This window comes from Megascapheus bottae, chromosome X (genome assembly GCF_031878675.1).
Source record: "Megascapheus bottae isolate mThoBot1 chromosome X, mThoBot2.hap1, whole genome shotgun sequence".
Classification (NCBI taxonomy): Eukaryota; Metazoa; Chordata; class Mammalia; order Rodentia; family Geomyidae; genus Megascapheus; species Megascapheus bottae.
The window spans coordinates 58,941,756-58,965,540 of NC_143547.1; the positions used below are offsets into that span (position 1 = coordinate 58,941,756).

Genomic DNA, 23,785 nt, shown 5'->3' on the forward strand with positions numbered 1-23,785 from the left:
TGTGGCTGGATTCTGGTAATTTATGCATGTAATCCTAGCTACACAGGAGGCTGACATCTGAGGGTCTACATACGGGCAATACAGATCATGAGACTCATTGCTGATTAACCTGCCAAGAGCTGAAAGTGGAGCTGTGGCTTAGGTGGTAGAGCATCAGCATCGAGCAGAAAATGCTAAGGGAAATGCTCAGGTCCTGAGTTCAAGCACCAGAACCAGCACACAAAATATAAAGTAAGAAATTACCCAAAAGGATAGCTTAGTAGAAAAACAGGAATTTTAAGAACCTCTCTCAGTCATAAAGGACAACCACATAATTTTCTTACTACTGAACTCTGATCAAATAGAAGAAAGAAGAATAAAAGGAATTTATTTTGTTTGGATTAACATTTCAAGTAGAAGGGGAAAAGAACAGAAAACATTTTGTGAATATCATTGTTCTATCAAGTAGGATTTGCTAAACCAATGAATAAATATAAAGCATCTGTGATCTTAAACAGTTTTAAAAATTAATATTATGCTTATTAATATTTTAGCACCAATTCATTTCTTCCAAAGAGTTGACATTTCATTAGACATTAGTTTTCTTCCTTTAATATACTTTTGAAGTAAGGAGGGACTTGCAGACTTTAGGACTGTAGGCAAGTAAGTGACTAACAACTTAACTCATCTTGCCTACAGTCCATTTTTCATTGCAATTCTCTTGACAATAGTACAGATACATGTTGAAAGAAATGCTCCAGATACAGTGTATAAAATCTGAATGATGCCATCTTGTTGAATATATAAAGAGCAATGCTTATTCTTTCTAGTAATTTTAGGCATTCTATAGCAATCCAAATTTTTTTACTGTAATGAAAGTAACTTTACCATAGTGCCTATTATATTTGAATTGAGAATATTAAATATATTTCCATAGTGTTTTCTGAACTGGCCATATCACTGTGTCTTTTTACATTGTATCCTCATTTTATGTTCCAACAATACATTATGATATGTAGGGAAAAATTAAGCTTAAAAATCAAGTTATTTAAAAGTGAAGCAGTAGCAGAAACTCAGAAATAATTTTTTAGTCTTTCTACCAGCATTCTTTGATATATAGAGTAAACAGCTTTCATTTAATCAGTTCTAAAATTCAATCTCTTTGGAACTATTTTTAGTGTTTACTGGCACTCTATATGTGTTCTGGGCAGCTGTACTAGATTTATAACTCTGAAAGTGCTGTGTTATTTATTACCTTCCTATAAGTAATAAAGTGGTGTCTTGCAGATGCATATGTCAAAAAATGTTCAGGTCTACTAGAATGGTTCAGTTAATTTCTTTTCAGAACAATAGGGAAAAATGGCCTTTTTACATCACCCTTATTTAAGTTCTTTTTTCCACAAGCAAAAATAAATAAATTAAAAACCACCACAAGAAAAAGAAAACAAAAAACTTCCCTTAGGAATACATATCCAACATCAACTTTCTGTTCTTTGATTTTGTCAGCTCCTAGAAAGAATTTAAGTCTCAGATATGCTTAGCATTTTGCTATTTCAGCAGTTTTTCGCTTGAATTTGCAATCTCAAAGCTCATTTTTTAATTTAGAAAGAAATATTACTCAAAAGTGAAATAAATTCCTCTGTATTACATAAAATAATTAGAAAGTCCATAATTTTATGGCAATTTTGTGTAATTGTGATCAATTTCATTTATTCAGAATCAAAATCATCATACTCTGTGGAAATAATTCTTACATTACTCAACTGTTATATTTGTACATTCTTACATACATATGGCATGTTATATTCTTTTTAAAATTTTTGTTTCTTCTTTTTGATTGCATATATATGCATTTCCCAGATGCATTTTTATACGTCTGAAGTTACATGCTCGTCAGATAACGAAATCCAGTATTTGTCATAATTTACTCTGAAAATAAATGCCTATAACTAGATTGTAAAACTTTAGTAGCTTCTGACACTTTAGTTTTTAATATATCCTTAACAAAAAAAGTTGTTACTTCAGAAACTAATTTTTAAGCTGTTTTCTGTAACTTAAGGTAAGATGAAAAGTCAGCTAGTACTGAATATCTAGTGTTTACATAGAATATGATATAAAAATAGGAATGGTCAAGTGTTTTATATTTTGAGAACTGGAATTATTTTATTTCTTCACTTAACTAATGCTTACTGGTAATCAGATGTGATGTTCTTAGAAATTATATGTGCATTTTATATGTACCAATTCAAGGACTATCACCTTGTACTCACATTCATTTTGATATTAAGTTCTAAGAGAATTACAAATATATCTGCATGAGTTATATATAGTGCTGTCAGCAGAGGATTAATATTTCAGTAAGATTTCCAGATCTTTTCTGAAGTAAAGTCCTTATACACATAGTTAATAGTTATTGGTAGATTAGGAGTTTTGGGTGGTACAGATCACCTTCATTTTGTGTACATTTTGTGAAAAGTCACATTTATGATAAAGTTAGAAAGATGACTAAGACTCAGATTTCTTTTTCTTTTTACATTTTTCTCTCTAAACTTATGTCATTCTCATACATAAAGAAGACAATTTCTATGTTCTTTTAATTTATCACTTGTGTGTGAATATCAGTTGAGTCAGCTACCATGGGAAAAGAATACTATTCGATATATTCATCCATTATTCTTAAAAGAGATCACACAGATAATAGGCTTGCAATGATCAGTCTATAATATTGAGATTTTATTGGCATCGTATTTTGACAAATTAGAAATCTCTCCCAAAGTTTCTTGAAGATTATTTGTGTTTGACATGTGGGTAACTCTTGTTTAAGTACCTTGAAAAATATGAAGTTGAAAAATATGTTAGTATGTCATTTGTGAAGATCTAAATATATATGAAAGAATGCATTTTCATACAATCTTCTCACAGAACACATACTTTATTTTGTGAAAGAACGTGTATATATAATTTAACAGTTATTGCATGCTAGAACCATGTTGCTATTAAAACCTTATGCGATAATGAAATGTGCAGCCTCGTACAGTGGCTCATGCCTGTAATTCTAGCTACTCAGGAAGCTGAGATCTGAGGATCTGACATCAGCCCAGGCACTATAGTCTGTGAGACTGGCTGGCTTTGAACCGTGGATACTCAGATCTCAGCCTTCTGAGTAGCTAGAATTGCAGGTGTGATCCACCATGGCTGGCTTAAAATATTTTACAACTAATTTTCATATTGAACAAATTTGTCATAAAATGGAAAAGAGCGATTCAAACTTTAACCATTAGATGATAGTGATATTTCATCATCACCTTGAGAGTTAGTAAAGATGTTTTAAGATTCAGTATTTTTAGTATAAATGAGGGAAACTCAGGATTTTACTGTTTTAAGATTGTTTTTCTTCATTTATTTTTAATTTTGTTTCAGAGATGACGTACAGAGTATGTACAGAGGTGTGATGCAAGCAGTGACACCAATTAAGCTGTATTATATACATAAATTGACATGTTGAGTTGAAGCCCTTCTACATAACTATTTAAAATGCTCTTAAAAGACTGCTATCATTTTACATAAAATAAATAAAATTTAGAGTACATTATCTTCTTTGATTTTTCAATATACATTAGTATCCTTTTATTCACTTGGGAAAATAAGGCCTAATTCAAAAATCCTACAGTCATATAAAATTGCAAATTAAATATGCAGAGAACAAATATACACACAGAAATAAATAAAATTATAAATCAACACCAATATTTACCATAATATCAATAGAATATTACCCTAAATTTTGACTCGGTAGCTTCTAATACATTTTTTCTATTATTAACTTTTAAAATCAGTAGAATCATGAAACTCTTAATGACTGAATTTTGTTTTCTCTTTGGTTGAATTTAGTTCCCATTATATTAGTAAGGTATTTACTTTCCACTGTGTGTCCTTTGAACCTAAGAGAATACTGAGTATCATGGTGTGAAGAGGTAACAGCTTCATCATATATATATATATATATATATATGAACTTTAAAAACTATTTTTCTGGACATCAAAATGACACATATGAACCTTCTTTAAAATCCTTTGAAATATCAACAGGAGAAAATGAGCCATTAATTTTGCTAAGCACTAATTTATTTAGATGTAATGATAATAAATACTTCTAAGTACCACATGCTAACCCATTGTGCAACTGGAACTCCAACAATAAATACTTTATTCTTATTTATTATTATCACAAAATTCTTTTTCTTGGCTGGGAGTTTGGCCTAGTGGTAGAGTGCTTGCCTAGCATGCACGAAGACCCGAGTTTGATTCCTCAGTACCATGTACGTAGCAAAAAGCCACAAGTGGTGCTGTGGCTCAAGTGGTAGAGCTCTAGCCTTGAGAAAATCCAGGGACAATGCTCAGGCCCTGAGCCCAAGCCCAGGACTGGCAAAAAAATTTTTTTTCTTAAAATATTTAGTTTAAGGGCTAAAGACTTATTTGCTTTTTTACAGTGTAAATAGATAAAATATGTTATATATGAAAAGAAAATAATAACCAGAAGGTTCACTGTTCTAATTATGTTTTTAATTTATACATAAAAATGTACATTTCAGCTATATGGATTAAAAGCATATAAGGGGAAATATGAATTCTTTTTCTCTCTGGGCCTTACTTCACTCAACATATTTTTTCCCTGTCTACTTCTTTATACAAGGAAAATCATATCTATTGGATGGATAATTGGAAAAGATTAAAAATCATATTGAGAAAATTGATAATTTTACCATTTTTGGTCTGTGTAAAATTCCATAATAAACAATTATCTTTAGTCCACAATATTTTATTGCTTTGTATTTAAATAAAAGCAGATGTATACCACAGCAAAATATTATATTTGCAGTAATATCTTTAAATTTTTCATAAGAATAAAACATAAGTAACTGTGTGTATTATAAAGAATTGTGAATAAGGTATTACAACACGTGGATACATTTTTAAAAAGGTAATGTGGCATTAGGGACATATATTAGTGGTAATGCATTTAACTAGCATGTTTAGGGCTCTGGTTCTTATCTCCAGTATTGCCGAAACACAAAAAATCTGATATAATTTGATACAGAATAATAATATAGTATAATAGTAATAAAGAATCTGATACAGAATATATTTTTGAACTTCCATAAATTTTGACAGTCCCTGGGATTTTGCTGTGTTAGTTTTTAATTTTTAGGGTCCTATTTACATACTATCATGAAATAATGTTATTGTGCTCTTTTATGATAACCCATATAAATGAGAGATCAAAACCTACCCTTACTACATGTTATCAACTGTATAGAAAATTGTCTTATACAAAAAAAATATTTTCTCCTGTATATACACACATGTATATAATACACATGTATATAATAATCATTTATTTTTCTGAGAAAATTAAGAAATTTTGATCTATTCTCTTTTCTTCATGTTGTTGTACAAAGGGGTTGGATTTAACAAAACAGTCTATGGATACAATTCATCTTGACCAGTGTCAGCCCTTTCAATACTCTCACACATCCCTCCCAACTCAACCCTTCCCTCACTTCTCGTAATTCATTAGGATATAGATTGAATTCTTGTCCTCATTCTCCCTCATCTCCACACTCTTAAGTCCTTTATCCACTTGATCTCTACTTTAACCCTTCAAAATGTTACAAGTAACTCTGGACAGGTCTCTCCCTGAGAGCCAAGTCAACATTACTCAATCCATTGGCTCATCTTATCGTGGTTCAGAGAGGGACACTAACTGGCTTTTTCTTTGTTTGTTTGTTTTTGTTTTTGAAATATTCCCATGCTTTATAGGTGTGAAAATAAAATACTTTCCCAAGATATTTTTCCAAGTTGAAATTTAGGCATGTGACTTTCAATCCATATACTTGCTCATTTAAAAAAAAGTGGCACTGTGTTTCAAAGTGGTGGAGTAGTAGCCTTTAGCAAAATATGCTCAAGGACAGTGCACAGGTCCTGAGTTCAAGCCATGCAATCTGCCAAAAATAGAAGATAAAAAGTAATATGTTGTTAATTTTCAAACTAGGCTGCCTCCCTCCCTCACTCCCTCACTCCTTCCTTCCTTCCTTCCTTCCTTCCTTCCTTCCTTCCTTCCTTCCTTCCTTCCCTCCTTCCCTCCTTCCTTCCCTCCTTCCCTCCTTCCTTCCTTGCCTCCTTCCTTCCATCCCTTCTTCCCTCCTTCCTTCCTGCCTTTCCAGCTTCCTACCTGACTTTCTGCCTGACTTCCTGTTTTTATTCCTTTCCTTTTCTTTCCTTTGTTCTTTTCCCCTGCCTTGCTGAAGGTTTTTGTACCAGATAGGGAAATACTCTAAAACTGAGTTACCTATATCTCTGGACTCGATAATATCATATTTATGTTTCTGTAAAAAACAGTAGTTCTGTGCATTTTATATAAATTCATATTTGGGCCATAATGTATTTTCTTCACCTGTCAAAATCGTTTGCCAAATTCAGTAGATGTGATATTCATTTAATACACTGATACTTTATATTGCTTGTTATTTTTGGTGGTGAAAGTCTCTTGGTCAACTAAACTCAAGAGTAAGTTGTTAAAATTCATTTGTAATTGTTTTGAGTAATTTGCTTATATCTTTATTTACCACTTGAAAATTATTAACAATTACTTTTAAACAATTCTTCATAGTTCTTCCTTTTGAGCACTTATATAAGTGAATATCATTTATTACCACATGATACTATAAATAAGTACAATGCCAAAGCATCTTTCAGCAAAACGCTCTATTTAGTTAGAAAGATTAATCAAGTTGATTATGATCACAATATTAAACTGAGTTTAGACCAACATCTTAGAACCAAAGATTTCTGATATCCATTTGTGACCTTTCATGTATCAATCTGAATTTTTTCCATGTATTTTAAAATATATTTGCTTTAAGTTTTTAAAAATTATTTTTATTGTAATTAATGGAAGGGTTATGTTATATTCACCAGATAGAAGGTGCTTTACTTTACTTGATTGGATGTATAATTTTATATTAATGCAAGCTTGTATTTCACTTTATATTTTCCAGGCACAAAATATTTTTGATCTTGATGTTATTGAAACACCAGAAGGAGAAAAAGTGCCACAACTGATTGTTCAAAAGGAATTGGATAGAGAAGAAAAGGATACCTATGTGATGAAAGTGAAGGTTGAAGATGGTGGCTTCCCTCAAAGATCTAGTACAGCTATTTTGCAAGTAAGTGTTGCTGATACAAATGATAACCACCCAATATTCAAGGAAGAGGAAATTGAAGTCAGTATACCAGAAAATGCTCCTGTTGGTTCTTCAGTAGCACAGCTTCATGCCACTGATGCTGATATTGGTGAAAATGCCAAAATCAATTTCTATTTTAGCAATCTAGTCTCCAACACTGCCAAGAGACTTTTTCACCTGAACGCTACTACAGGACTTATCACAGTCAAAGAACAACTAGACAGGGAAGAATCACAAAGCCACAAGTTACTGGTTTTGGCAAGTGATGGTGGATCAACACCAGCAAGAGCTATGGTGCTGGTAAATGTTACAGATGTCAATGATAATGTCCCTTCAATCGACATCAGATACATTGTCAATCCAACCAATGGCACAGTGATGCTTTCAGAAAATGCTCCGCTTAACACTAAAATTGCTCTTATAACTGTGACAGATAAGGATGCTGATCATAATGGTAGAGTGACTTGCTTCACAGATCATGAAGTTCCTTTCAGACTGAGACCAGTATTTAGTAATCAATTTCTGTTGGAGACTGCTGCATATCTTGACTATGAATCCACCAGAGAATATGCCATTAAATTATTAGCTGCAGATGCTGGCAAACCTCCTTTGAATCAGTCATCCATGCTCCTCATCAAAGTAAAAGATGAGAATGACAATGCTCCGGTTTTCGCACAGTCTTTCATAAGTCTTTCTATTCCTGAAAACAATTCACCTGACTCACAATTGACCAGAGTAAGTGCAACAGATGCAGATACTGGTCGTAATGCTGAAATCACTTACCTACTGGGCTCTGATGCTCCACCTGGATTCCACCTGGACCGTAGTACAGGCATTCTGACTGCAATGAGCAATCTAGACAGAGAAAAGCAGGAAAAATATTATTTCACAGTTCTGGCTATTGATAATGGCATACCACCATTAGTGTCCAATGCGACAGTGTTTGTTTCGGTTCTTGACCAAAATGATAACAGCCCAATTTTCACTCACAATGAGTACAACTTCTATGTTCCAGAAAACCTTCCAAAACATGGCACAGTTGGACTAATCACTGTAACTGATCCTGATTATGGAGAGAATTCTGCAGTTACACTTTCTATTGTAGACATGAATGATGAATTTACTATTGATCCACAGACTGGTGTCATTAGGCCAAATATTTCATTTGATAGAGAAAGACAAGAATCTTACACTTTCTATGTCAAGGCTGAAGATGGTGGGAGGGTATCACACTCTTCCACTGCCAAAGTGACAATAAATGTAGTTGATGTCAATGACAACAAACCAGTTTTTGTGGTTCCTCCTTCTAATTACTCCTATGAATTGGTTCCACCTTCCACTAGTCCAGGCACAGTAGTTTTCAATGTTCTCGCAATTGACAACGACGCTGGTATGAATGCAGAGGTTCTTTACAGCATTACTGGAGGAAACACTAGAGGACTCTTTGCAATTGACCAAATATCAGGCAACATCACTCTGAAGGAGAAATGTGTTGTTGCAGACCTTGGCTTACATAGAGTGATAGTCAAAGCTATGGACTTGGGACAACCTGATTCACTCTTTAGTTTTATAGTTGTCAATCTATTTGTGAATGAGACAGTGACCAACGACACCGTGGTTCGAGAATTGGTGCGCAAAGGCTTCGAAACACCAGTTTCTAATACTGAAACAACTAATGCATCCTCACCAAGCAGTGACAATGTCAAGATCATAGTTGCCATTGTTGCTGGCACCCTAACTGTCATCCTGGTGATTTTCATTACTGCAGTGGTAAGGTGTCGCCATCCATCACATCTTAAGGCTTCTCAGAAAAACAAGCAAAATTCTGAATGGGTTACTCCAAACCCAGAAAACCGGCAGATGATAATGATGAAGAAAAAGAAAAAGAAGCAGGCCCCAAAGAACTTGCTGCTCAACTTTGTCACTATTGAAGAAGGAAAGGCAGATGATGTTGATAATGATAGAAACAGTGTCACACTAGACCTTCCCATTGAACTAGAAGAGCAAACCATGGGCAAGTACACCTGGGGCACTACTCCTACTACCTTCAAGCCTGAAAGCCCTGATTTGGCGCGGCACTACAAATCTGCCTCTCCACAGCCAGGCTTCCAGATACAGCCTGAAACCCCACTGAATTCAAAGCACCACATCATCCAGGAACTGCCTCTCGATAATACCTTTGTGGGCTGTGATTCCATCTCCAAGTGCTCTTCCAGCAGTTCTGATCCCTACAGTGTTTCTGAGTGCAGCTATTCAATGACAACTTTCAAAACCCCAGTGTCTGTCCACACCCGACCGGTAGGTAACCCATTTAATTAAACATACTAATTTTAATTAGATTTTTGTTATTTCCAGTTGATTTGAGTTTTAAAGTCTCCATTAGCTTTGACAAAAAGCTAAAGCAATATTGTATAGTACTGAAGTAAACATGAATTTATTTAAATATATGAATTCATATGTATTCATTTTGGGTAAAAAATCACAAGAAAGTTAAGAATAAAGTGATAATAATGAAAATTACAATAGTGTAAATTTTGCCTGTTGAAAGTGAAAGGATGTATGAGAATATACTAAAAAAAACTCTGTAGCAAGGATAATAGCTATACTCTCAGTATCTTTGTGTACATTAGACTCAGAAATGACTGGCTATGTACTTTGCAGTAAAGCTTTGCAGATACCATCAAACAGTTCTAATGCAGTTACTGGTGCTGCGATTTCCAGCTCCACTGAGGAAAGTAATTAAATAACACTAAGATATCTTCCTCTCAATACTCCCCTATGCTTCCAATTCCATAAAGAATATCATTTTCATACTAGGAACTCAAAATTTTTCTAGTTCATCAAGTCTGTATTCACATAATACAGAAAGAATGGAGTTAGAAAAATTAGTAAAGGTTCACTCTTGTTTTCAAACTACCACAAAGGAGCGATTTCTATTTTACATCACCAATTAAATATTTGCATATTTGTGCAAGGTATTCAGAGCCCCTCAGGAGAAATTCTTAAAGATAATGATGTTTGTTTTCTCTAATGGGCATGAAGGGAACTAAGAGCATATTAAGACTCAAGAAATATATGTGCAGCAATTTAAAACCCAATACATTTATGAAAACAAAAGTTTTCACAGTGTGTTTTTTCTTCATCTGTATTCCATGGAGAAATGAGCACAAATTATCTCAAAATTCCTCAGTAAGGTAAGTGATTTAAGTTTAGTTATTCCTTTAATAAAGTGGTGAAATTTGTCTATGCTTTCTTCTCTTAAAATCAGGCCACATGTTCACTTTATTATTTTGTCTTTTTAACTCAAATAAAGTATCCTCAGTTTCAATGAATAAAGGGTATAAAAATCTGCTTAGACTTAATATATCTATAAGATTGAACTGTGTCATTTTCTACATTGGTGTATTTTGGGTAACATACATAATAGATACTTAAAATATCCTCAGGACACATTTTTCTTTAAATTTAATCATTCAAAAAACCCTCTAATTTTCTCCATGTATCATTTTTCTTTTTGAAGAGAAAAATAATTTGTTTAGATCAGTATATGATTGTTGTATATCCCAATTGCATATGGTTTCCTAGGGAAAATTTTGACTTGATTTATAAAGCAGACAAAAGGTGGAACTAGTGAATTGCATTTTTGGATTATTTTTTTTTTCTGTGCTACTTCTTGAACTTAAACTCAAGGCCTAGGAGCTGTCCCTTGGTTTCTTTTGCTTCTAGTACTCTACCACATGAGCCACATCAACACATCTGAGTTTTTCTGAGTAGTTTATTGGAGATTGTGATCCTGAGTTAGCTACAATTAAAGGCATAACCTCCAGCCCACTGGATCATCATTTTAATTGGTTTATGAAGTATGTTTGTAGAACATGCTCTCGGTTGTGTTTCTGAAAGCATAGAGATATTTTATGAGCTCGACTATATTATATGGCAATATGAAGATAAATTAACCAAGGCATGAAAAAAGGAAAGATTATTGTCCAAATATCCTCATTTTACTTAAAAAATTTTACAATCATACAATGAATGTCAATAAGATTAATAATTTCCCCATGATAGAATTTTATATTATGCATCTAAATATAAAACAATGACTTCTAGAATTAGTCAAAATATGAGGAGTAAATACCAATGATTTATTGTTTTTTTATTAAGTTTCCATTCACTAAATGATATATAATTGAATCAATATATCATCATACTAATAGTTTGATTTTTCACACTTTAAGTGAAAACTTTTTTACTTTAATTGGGAATAGTTGTTTCATATTAATATTCAATATCTTTACATTGATTAGTGGATTTAGATAAAGTTTTATTTTACTAAAATCTTGAATATATTCATTTTATGCTATATGTACAATATTTATTGATTTCTATATATTCTTTATTTTATCATTAATGCCAGTAGAGACATCTTATTTTCTCTGATGCTAATAAGAAGATAAGTGGTGACTAAAAAATGTTATATATTTAAACTTTAAATACAATAGGTGTCTACTTCCTAGAAAAGCATCATATAAAATGGAGAAGCATGCTAATTCCTGTAATCAAAATCATTGTTGCAGGAGAGAAAAAGTTATTCTGTTATCTGAAGATGGGTATTTCAATTTCTATCCAAAGTAAGATCTACATTTTCAAAACTTTGGCTTAGGGTGATACTTGCATTTAGTACTTCATTACTCCTTGAATTAGAAAGTTGTACCTGAAGAAATAAAAGTAGATTAAAATACAAGGAAATAAATCAGAAAAGTTTTATTTTATCAAGGGAAGCACAGGTAATGGAAGACTTATTTGTGTGAGTCCTGGGGCTGGAACTCAGGGCCTGGATGTTATCCCCTAATCTTATTGCTCAAGGCTACCATTCTACCACTTGAGCCACTGCCACGTTTATGTTTTTTTATGGGTAAATCAGAGATAAATGTCTTAGGGACTTTTTCTCCCAGGCTATCCAAAAAATCCCTATCCTCAGTTATCAGTCTCCTGAATATCTTACATAGCAGATGAACCAGTAGCATACAGCTTCAAATATTATCTACTATGGTATTCTGAAAAATATGGAGTATTTATTCTGTAGCATTAAGTTTTATATGACACTGTCCATAACTGGCAAATATGATTCTCTTCCCTAGCACTAATTTTGACATAACTTATGCTGGGTAATTTTGTATATGTTGCAATGAAATTTTGAACCATTATATTCAAGAGAAAGAATCTACGGATTACCTTTTCCTAATAACTTTCATAGTAAACAGATAACATTTGGTCCTTAATAGTATAGAAAATAATAAGCATATATGTCAATTCTGTATGAATTTTCTTACTTTCGGCATAGAAGGATTTTATGAAAAATATGTAATGACATAGGTCCTTCATTCAAATATTTAAAGCTGTATATTTGAAAACCAAATGACTATTTTAGGAAGACATATACATCAAATACTTGATTCCCTGATTTAAAAAAAAATGTAACTAATTCTTTCTATTTGAAATCTAAAGTTGAAATAGTCTTTCAACTTCAGAAGTGGAGTGAGAAGAATGTTGAGAGATTTACCCAGTGATAATTCATGGATAAAATCATATTGGAAATTACACATTTATACAAATGACGAGTGTAGTCTGAGGAAGCCTGGAATTGATAGATATTCGGTATTATTAAATTACCAATTTTGATTCTGTGCATGCATGTGGTAGTACATAAATTTTAGTTCTGTAGCATACTTGACAAATTAAGACTCCTAGACCAGTATCAACATCTTATGCTTTTAAATCTCCTCAACTCAAGATAGCCAGAATGAACTGTTCACTATTGGCCACAAGCCGGAAGACCTGTAAGAAGGAATCAAGGATTCATCAAAGACCTCAGCCCTGATGCAAGCAGCTGTGGACAGGGATTTGTACGTTTTAAAAATGGGCCTGCTTCCACAGCAGCTGCTTGTTTGGGCTGAAGAGGGACAATGTAAAGACGTATGGAATCCCAGGGCACTGGGGAGAAAGACATACATAACCACTAGTAGTAATTATATAGTTTTATTTCGCAAAAGATGAAAATAAACCATATGAATTGTTTAAAAAAAAGACTCCTAGAAAATAACCATGTGATTTTGATAACTTGTTATTTTTCTTGTCGTAGACTGATTCCAGGACATCAATATTAAAATCCGCAGTGAGATATAACTTTCTAGTGAAAACATAATTCTGTTCCTTTCCCAGAAATATTTCAGTTGTTTTTTGATTGCCCAATTTGGCCTGGATTAATAATTATGTAATTTTAATTTCCCACTATAAATGCAAGCAAACAAACTTCCTTCTAAAAGTGATGATCTGCAATGATCCGTGTGCTCTCTTTAGCAGTAATCTGGCAATTAAAAATTGAAATTCAGGGAAGGAACAATGAATTATTATAACAGTGCTGCCATATTGTCTCTGCTTACTTGGGGTGTCAAGGACTGTGATAAAATATAAAGCTCATTGTGTACACAGTGATGATTAATACGTCAGTCTTGAAACATGGAAATCTATGTGGTATGTGATTGCTGTAGAGTTTAAACATCATCTTGTGGAATTTGGAAGTGACATTGAACTATATGGAAGTTTTTCTCTGGAACGTATCCAGGGAATGAAAAATATTTTAAAGACTATTCAACTAATAATTTAAAAAATCAAATGCATGTAGTCTATTTGGAAAATATTCATTATCAATTTATCAATTACAGTTACCTAACATTACTTGAAATTTTGATTATAGAAATTAAAAATTAGAACATTTTATGTTGACTGTAATCATGTTTTGACTACTTTGATAATTTAAAAAACTGTAATCATCCTTCTTTTAATGCATGCAAATTTCTAGAAGAAAGAGCATTTTTTTCACGTATTTTATTTCCAACTAGGAGACAGTAAAGTTCTTTATATTCTCTCTTTTTTATTGTGATTAATAAAAGGGTTACATGGTATTTGTCAGGTAGTAGGTACATTAATTCACATACATTGATACCCTTTCACATGTCTTGGTACCCATTACCCTCCCCCCCACGCCCCCCGTCTTGGTTTTCCCCCTATCCTATCAAATTTCAAATAACCAAATACAAATAAATTCAATATATCAGATAACAAAGTGAGATACTGTAACACTATGAGATACCCAAGGGACAGCAAAGGAGATGAGAGATAACATAGTACATTAAGGACAACAATCACTCATTATATGGCTTTTGTTTCAATATCCTGGAGGTCCTTTCAATTATCTTCATACTATATGGCCTTATGTATCAAGGTTTTGCTCTATTGCAGATCTCTGCTAGTAGATCACAAGGTTTCTACAGATTATGACAAATGAGGGAAACCATTGAGCCTAAGTTCCTTTGAGTCTGGCTTACTTCACTTAATATGATTTTTTCTAAGTCTTTCCATTTCCTAACAAATGGGTTGATGTCATTTTTTCTGACAGCAGCATAGAATTCCATTGTGTACAAATACCACAACTGGTTGATCCACTCATCAACGGAGGTACACTTAATGGTGACAATCTAAAGCCATTCCTTCTAAAATCAGGAACGAGACAAGGATGCCCACTCTCTCCACTCTTCTTTAACATAGTACTAGAATTCCTAGCCAGTGCAATAAGGCAAGAAGCAAGCGTAAAGGGGATCCAAATAGGGAAAGAGGAAGTAAAACTATCCCTCTTTGCAGATGACATGATTCTGTATTTAAAGAATCCTATAGACTCTACTCCCAAGCTCCTTGAACTGATTCAAAACTTTGGAAGAGTAGCAGGCTAAAAAATTAACCCTCAAAAATCAACTGCCTTCCTTTACACCAACAGTGATAGGAACCTGGCAATAATCAGGAAAGCAACTCCTTTCACAATAGCCTCAAAGAAAATAAAGTACCTAGGAATTTGCTTAACTAAGAAAGTAAAGGACCTTTTTGGTGAAAACTTTAAAACCCTAAAAAAGGATATTAAAGCAGAACTAAGGAAATGGAAAAACCTCCCATGCTCCTGGATTGGAAGAATCAACATCGTGAAAATGACAATCTTGCAAAGGGCTATCTACAAATTCAATGCAATACCCATCAATACCGCAATATCATTCTTTAAAGAAATAGAAGAGGCAATCCAAAATTTCATATGGAATAATAAAAGACCCCATATAGCAAAAACACTTCTTAGCAGAAAGAACAGCGCTGGAGGAATTTCAGTTCCAAACTTTAGACTCTATTACAGGGCTATAATTAACAAAACAGCTTGTTACTGGCACAAGAACAGGCCTGAAGACAAATGGAATAGAACTGAGGACCCAGATATTAAACCACAGACCTATGGCCACCTAATCTTTGACAAGGGAGCCAAAAAAATAGAATGGAAGAAAGACAGCCTCTTCAACAAGTGGTGCTGGCAGAACTGGTTAAGCACCTGCAGAAAACTAAAGTTGGATCCTTCTTTGTCACCCTGCACTAGAATTAACTCCAAATGGATCAAAGACCTGGAGGTAAAAGCTGACACACTGAAAACGTTACAAGAAGGAATAGGAGATACACTAGGCCTCCTTGGCACAGGTCGAAACTTTCTTAATAAGGACCAAGAAGCACAACAAATCAGAGAAAGGCTGGATAAGTGGGACTGCATTAAACTGCAGAGCTTTTGTATGGCAAAGGATATAGCTAGTAAATTAATTAGGAAGCCTACAGAATGGGAGAAATCTTCACCAACCAAAGAACGGACAAAGACTTCATATCTAAAATATATCAACAACTCAAAAAATTGAATCACTCAAAAACTAATCTCCAAAGTAACAACCATCCCATTGAAAAATGGGCCAAAGACTTAAAGAGAGTCTTCTCTGAAGAAGAAACAAAAATGGCCTATGAAGAAATGCTCAACATCTCTGGTCATAAAAGAAATGCAAATCAAAACAACTCTAAGATTCCACCTCACTCCAGTTAGAATGGCTAGGATCAGGAAAACGAATAATAACAGATGCTGGAGGGGATGTGGCCAGGAGGGATCACTACTACACTGTTGGTGGGAGTGCAAACTTGTTCAACCACTATGGAAAGCAGTATGGCAGTGCCTCAAAAGGCTAAACATAGAACTCCCCTATGAACCAGCAATTCCACTACTTGGCATTTACCCAACCATCCAGAATCTAGGGCATACTAAATCCACTAGCACAACAATGTTCATTGCAGCATTTGTATTCTCTCTTAAAGATGCATTGGGGTACTGGGAGTTTGGCCTAGTGGTAGAGTACTTGCCTAGGAAGCATGAAGCTCTGGGTTCGATTACTTGGTACCACATACACAGAAAAAGTGGGAAATTGTGCTGTGGCTCTAGTGGTGCTGTGGTAGCCTTGAGAAATCTCAGGGATAGTGCTCAGGCCCTAGGTTCAAGCCCCCAGACGGGCAAAATTTTTTTTTTTAAATCTGGTATTGGGGGCCGGGAGTTTGGCCTAGTGGTAGAATGCTTGCCTAGCATGCACGAAGACCTGGGTTCAATTCCTCGGTACCACATACTTAGAAAAAAAAGCCAGAAGTGGTGCTGAGGTTTAAGCCTTGAGAAAGTCCAAGGACAGTACTCAGGTTCTCAGCTCAAGCCCAGGACTGGCAAAAAAAAATTGTTATTGTTTTATTATGAGACATAACTACAGTCATATGGGTGATAGAAACAGGATCAAGAGAAGGTATGTAAATATGATTATGTCTTAATTTTGACACTATTTAGGAAAATGTACTCCTTTTGGGAGTTTCTTTAAATGGTGAGTATCACTTTTTTCAGGTTTCTTGGTGCTCTTTCAATTTCAAATAAACTTACTCTTTTTACCTCAAAGAAAGGAAAGAAAGAAATTACCTAGGAAAATGTAAGGCACTTAAATAAAATTTAAATAACTTTTTATATTTCTGGCTCCAAATTTTTGAATATAGTATAGTTTTTCATAACATGCCTTTTATAGTTTACTCATTTTCTGTATTTCACTTAATAGATTTCATACACAAAAATGTTACATATTTGGCATATATTGTATTTTTGGAAGAATGACATATCAATTTATTTCTACATACAGAATTTAAAAAATAATACTAGAAATGTCTTGGGACTAAAAAGGTAGTATAAAGGATCCTTATGGATATGATATACACATGCTTCATGAATCATTTAAGCTTTGTATTTCATCTTGAAAAGTACAAATAAGGTTTTGTTTTTCATATATGTTCATTAAAATTTATATATTATTGTAATTGTTCTTTGATTTAAACATATTTAGAAGAGATCTATATCCTATTCAGCATTTCAAATTAGTATATACTAGAATATATATTTACATAATATGTTGAACAAGACTCTGTTAAAATATATGTTCTCATTGTCAAAACACAGAACTCTTTAACCCTGAAATGATGTCACACTCCAGGAATACGTCTGCTTTCTGGCTGCCTTAACATATTGAAGTTTATTATAATTACTGAATGTTACTCTTTTTACTGGTAATGAGAAATGTCTTTTAAGTTATAATATTAAATAATTACAACCAATACTGAGAAATACAGAAAGGTAAAACTTACTTTTGTATAAATTATTTACAGAATAACATTACAGTTGCACCCCATTTGATCTTGCTAAATATTTTTTAATCCAAATAATTCTAAGAAATGTAAAAATTAAGCCAAATTTGTGTAGTCTGAAATCAGTGTACTATAAATACCAAGATATAGTTATAAAGGGATTTTACAGTCTCAATTTAATTGTAAATAAGATGGGGAGGCACAAGATATTAAAGCAGGAGTTTATACGTTCTACTATACAGTACTGTGGCTTCGTAGACTTTGTTTACATAAATATTATGTAAGCAAATTTTAAATGCTTATATGATGACCAGCCTGGTATCTCTTTTTCCATATACTCTAGCAGCTTAGGGTGATTACTGCCTTTTATTCCATTTAAATGACCCTTTCCTTTCAAGACTATAATGAGAAATATTCCTAAATATTTTATTTCATATAAAAGTATCTATCTTGAGTCTCTTAAAAGAATTTTTCAATTGTTTTGTGAGTGTTGGCTTTTCATAACATGAAAATAGAAGCTTTTTTTAACCTGACACAATTTCTTAAAGTGTAGTTTTTCTGCGAAAGAAACTTCTAAAATGATTTCTTTCTAGATCTTTGTGTTAAATTATTTACTGATATCAGCTAATTAAGATCAAACAGTATTTAAAATGGACTATAGGTAAAAGTAGATCATTTCTATAAACTTTGAGCTATCTTTTTTGAGAAAAATTTATATAATTGGTAGTATAGAAAATATGAAAAGCTGCAAAAGAGGAAGCATAAAATGTGTGTGTTTGTTAATTCTTAGTAGTTAATTTGTAGATATCTTTGTTGTTATTACATGTCTGCTAGTCAATGTGTCAGAAAACTTCTAACTTTCTGTGTTAGTGTTAATGGTCTCCTTGAACATCTTCTATGAAGTGTGTTTGTTTCTATACGTGGTACCGAGAAATCCAACCCTGGTCTTCAGTCTTAGTGCATGCTATGCAAGCATTCTACCACTAGGCCAAAATCCCTGCCCTCTTTTAGGTGGTTTTGTCTCACTTCCAAACTACAATCATTTTGTATAACTCACATTGTTTTACATACAATCATTCATTTACTAAAAGCTCTTGACATATTCTATTTATTTACAGTACATGTTCATGCATGTTCTTTCTCTAAATTTGTCATTACCTTATTTCTTTTTAGTGTACCTGAAGTAGCACTATTCATAAACTTTCCATAGTCTCTGAATGTTCAATACTCTGGTAATATTAAAGTACATATGATGAAATTAAGTTGCTTTTGTTATCTAATTACTTGAATTTGGATTTTACTTCTCTTGCAAAAAAAATCACAGCTACATTTGCATTTACCAATATCAAACTTCTGCTTACACAATACGATTAAAACTTATTAAACTAAAAATTATAGTAACGTATTAGTGTGTACTAAAGCTTTACTTAATTTTAATAACTATGAAATCATCCTTTTTCAAATTAAGTTTGTTAATTTAGGCTTTCTTGTAGAGATTATGATATGTCTATACTATCATGAGCACACCATTTTTGTAAATATTTCTGTCTGCACTATGTATCAACATACAGTAGAGGAATATGTATTAGGTTAGCTTCAATTTTGTGATTGGGTAATGTAGATAATTTCTACCATTTCTTTTTTCAGTGCAGTTAGTATTAAGAATGACACTACAAAGAAAATTGTAAGACTAAAACGGTGAAAATTAAAAATATGCAAGAATTTCTAATAATTGCTTCCAGATGTTCATTTTTACTTTTTATGCTATAGCTATTATTAAAGAAATGAATAAACACATGGTTGTATTTTAATGTAATTTCAGTTCATAATGTGTGTAATCTGTATTAAATGAAACAACTATAAATGTGCTTCTGCATTGCAGCAACATATATTTCGATTTTTTTTCAAATGATTGTTGTCAATAGGGTCTGACAAATTTATTAATAACATGAAGAAGCTAAAAATGTATTAATCCAATAAAGTCCTAGATACATCGTGATATTTATTGTCATAGAATTAGCTAGATCTTTATAAGTTGTCATTTTTGTTCAATAGCATTGAGGGATAATCTAAGTCATCCCAGCATAATAATGTAGAATGTATCAAATTTCATTTACTACAGTTTAATTTTGTGCCTTTTATTGTACTCAAATTAAATACTAGTAAAAGTCACTTATTTGACATTAAAGTATGCCAGATAATGGAGTTTAACATGAGTTTCAATAATAGTAATTAGGCATTTCTCAGACTTTTACTGACAGCAAAGTGATATGAAGAAAGCTGTTTAGTATAGAGAAGGATATAATATAAGGGTTAGATTTGTGGAACAACCGAGATTTTCTCTTACTTACTATGAGTTTTAAAAGTGCCTTTGCATGCCTAAGTTTATTGTAAGGTTTTTGTTTTATTATATTTCAGGGTTTTTTTTGCCAGTCCTGGTCTTGAGCTCAGAGCCTGAGCACTGAACTTGGACTTTCTCAAGGCTAGAGCTCTACTACTTGAGCTTCAGCACCACTTCCAGCTTTTTTCTATGTATGTGGTACCGAGGAATTATACCGGGGTCTTCGTGCATGCGCTCTACCACTAGGCTAAACTCCCGGCCCCTACATTTCAGTTTTTAGTAGACAAAGAAAAAGGCATAAAAGTAACAAAATCCCAAATTCTACTTTTTTTTTCACAGTCATTATGTGTGTGTATGTTTATAGCAATGTTATAAATGTATAGTACCCTGCATCCATATGTTATAGTGTATGAGGCTCATACCTAATTCTATTCAGGAAAGTATTTACCATGCTCCTGTATTCAGTCACTTCTAGAAAAAGTAACTATATCCTATGAGTCTTATTTTTAAATTACTTCACACTTTTATGCCTTACCCACTTTCTTTTTCAGGTATTAATCATGTATTACTAATTCCACAACTGATAGGGTCTTTTTTTCTGTGTTCAATTGTCTATTTGATTTTGTAATATTCATTCAAAATATACTTTCTAGAACACAGAACTGATAAATGAAGGCTATGACAAAAATATTTCTAATTCTCCTCTATGACATTATAGAAAAGAAGACTCAATTTATTTTTCAAGATGCTTTTTACTCTTATCCATACATTCTCACCCTACTTTTTACCATTCTTTGTATCCCATATTTTTCACATCTTAACCTATGTTCCTCTGTCCATCCTGTTCACTTTGATGGCTCCATAGATCTAGATAATATACTACTATACTGAGTACTTGCATTGTTTAGGACATCGATGGGTGGACAGCCAAAATAACTGAACCATGGATAATGAAGTAAAAGTGTAATTCTTGGTTTTAAAACAAGTATAAAAATAACCGTATCACCAGAGAAAGTACAGTATGGATGAAAGACTGCTACCCATGAGCTTATAAAAATATCAGGCTAGGGGCCAGGAGTTTGGCCTAGTGGTTAAAGTGCTTGCCTAGCATGCACGCAGACGATTCCTTGGTACGACATACATAGAAAAAAGCTGGAAGTGGTGCTGAGGCTCAAGTGGTAGAGCTCTAGCCTTGAGAAAGTCCAAGGACAGTGCTCAGGCCCTGAGCTCAAGCCCAGGACTGGCAAAAAAAAAATATCAGGCTAAATGTTATTCTTTTCACCATATTTTTACAGTTTCTTAAAATTAATGCCATATATATTGTAAGGTTAAAATCCCTCAAGAAATGAGTAGATGATATTATCTTTAAATATTATGGAGAAACTGTTCTTAATAAATTTCTTATGGTAACATTTTTTATTCTAGAAATATTTTACCACAAAATTCAGACATTTTGATTCTTCTTTGGCTTCCTATTTATGAGTTGTACTCTGAAAATTTCACATAAAAAATTTCAACCCTTTTGTTGATCTGGATATAGTCCATATGTAAAGGGATGTGAGAACCACATGCTGCTTTTAGGCATTATATCAAAGGAAGCATCTCAGTGTGTGATTTCTCAAAGAAAAATATTCCTAGTATTCTCTACTGAAAGGAAAAGTTGTGTGTGTCCTCCATAAAGGAATGTTTTCTATGATGAACCATCACAAATAACTATTGACATCTCTGATTAGAATGTGCTTGTATCTACATAAATGATAACATTGAAATACAGAGATGGAATAGTTACTCCATATAGAAATCATTTTGTCACATTTCCTCTGTGATGACTCAAAATAATCATTTTTCTGAAAGGAGAAATAGAAAAAAATTATGAGATATAATTAGTAGGTAATTTCTACTGTAACATAGAATTATCTTGATAATTTCCAAACTATATATTTCTCTTCCAGACTTAGAAAATGTATACATATAATTTTAAGACATGCACTTTTTTGCTAGCATTTAAAAGCAGACAAATCTTCTGTCTAATTAACCAAGAAAAAGCCAGAAGGCTTGGATGACAGTGGTAGAGCTTATGCATGCACACACACAGACGTGCATTCACAACACACTCACACACACAAATACAGATACATGCTTTTTTCACTAAATATAAGCAGATAAGTAAAACAACCCCATTCTTGCTCTAAACAATATGGGAGGTTGAGATTTTGTTTCTGTTAGCTTCCTTTCCATGTCCTTACTAAACAATATACAAGGAGAGTAGAGCATGAATTTTAGCAAAAAAAAATTCATGATACCTGATGACATATGATGTTAAGCAAATATTTATTATGATTCACTTATTTTTCTTTGGCTGTACTGAAAACTGAATCTAGAACCTCAGCAGCATCCCCAGTACCATTAGACTTTTTAGGTAGAATAAATGAACTACAGTCATGCAGGAAACCAATGTTTCAATTCTACTGTGATCAGGGAGGATTTCTTCTAAACCTGAGATCAAATAAAGATGTTCATTAACATTCTTCGAGTTAGATCAATGGTTATTTTCTTCAGTGAATATACTTTCAGATTGTAGAATCTTTACAAAATGGTAGGAAAGTAGAGCATAGGTAGGCAGATTAGGCTAACACTATATAGTACGTGGGTACATTTCTAATGAACAGACTTTTACCATATGTGGGTGTGTGGATTTTTAGTTTTTGAAGTGGACAAGGGTATCATAAACTGGTTTGTCAAATGGCAATTCCTTTGCACAAATGCTTAAAGACAATAAAATATAACTTAATAAATATAAACAGTGTCTTATTTGAAGATTCCTAATCAGACAAATCTTCCAGATTTCTCCAGTATCACCAGAAAAAAGGCAGGACTGGAGATGAAGTTCAATTGGTAGATCACCAGCATCTAGCAAGAAAATTGAGTATAAATTTTTCTTTTTTGTTGATTGTGGGGCTTGAACTCTGGGTCTGGGTTCTGCGCCTGAGCTCTTCAGCTTAATGATAGATCTCAGCCTCCTGAGTAGCTTGGATTATAGGTATGAGGAAATATTTTTTTCCCGAAGTTGTTTGCAATTCTGTTTCTTTTTCAGGTCATGTGTAGAGGGAGTATAGTTGCATTATCAGGTAGTGGATACATTAATTATGTTTTATTGCATTTTATTGTCGGGGAACTGTGTAGAAGGGTTATAGATACATTCGTCAGGTAGTGGGTGCATTACTTGTCAAACATAGATACCCTTTCTCATGTTTTTGTCCCTCTTTTCCTCCTCCTTCCCCTCCCAATCATCTTGTTTTCCCTCCTTCCTTTCCCTAATTCAATTATATAGATTAACAGATATAAAATATATCAGGTAACAAGGTTTGATGCAGTAACATCATGAGATAAGACATAAGGGAAAAAAGAGAAAAGAGATAATTCCACATAGTACATTAAGAACAAAAATCACAAAGAAAAATTCTTGTTTCCATATCCTGGAGTTATTTCGCTTATCCTCATCCTATATGACCATATGTACATAGCTTGTGAGCCATTGTGATCCTCTGATAGGAGAATCCTAGGTGTATACACTAATTATTACAAATGGAGCTTATGTTTTCTTGGATCTGGCTTACTTCAATTAAAATGATTTTTCCAAGTCTTTCAATTT

At 33.1% G+C, this 23,785-nt stretch overlaps 1 protein-coding gene across 1 annotated transcript in view; it reads left to right on the forward strand.

Moving 5' to 3' along the window:
* Positions 1-23,785, forward strand: part of Pcdh11x (protocadherin 11 X-linked) — a 571,726-nt gene that overhangs the window by 15,339 nt on the left and 532,602 nt on the right. Inside the window, exon 2 of the mRNA XM_090325895.1 lies at positions 7,038-9,521. Coding sequence (XP_090182021.1) covers positions 7,038-9,521 — 2,484 coding nt within the window. The remainder of the gene's footprint in view (positions 1-7,037; positions 9,522-23,785) is intronic.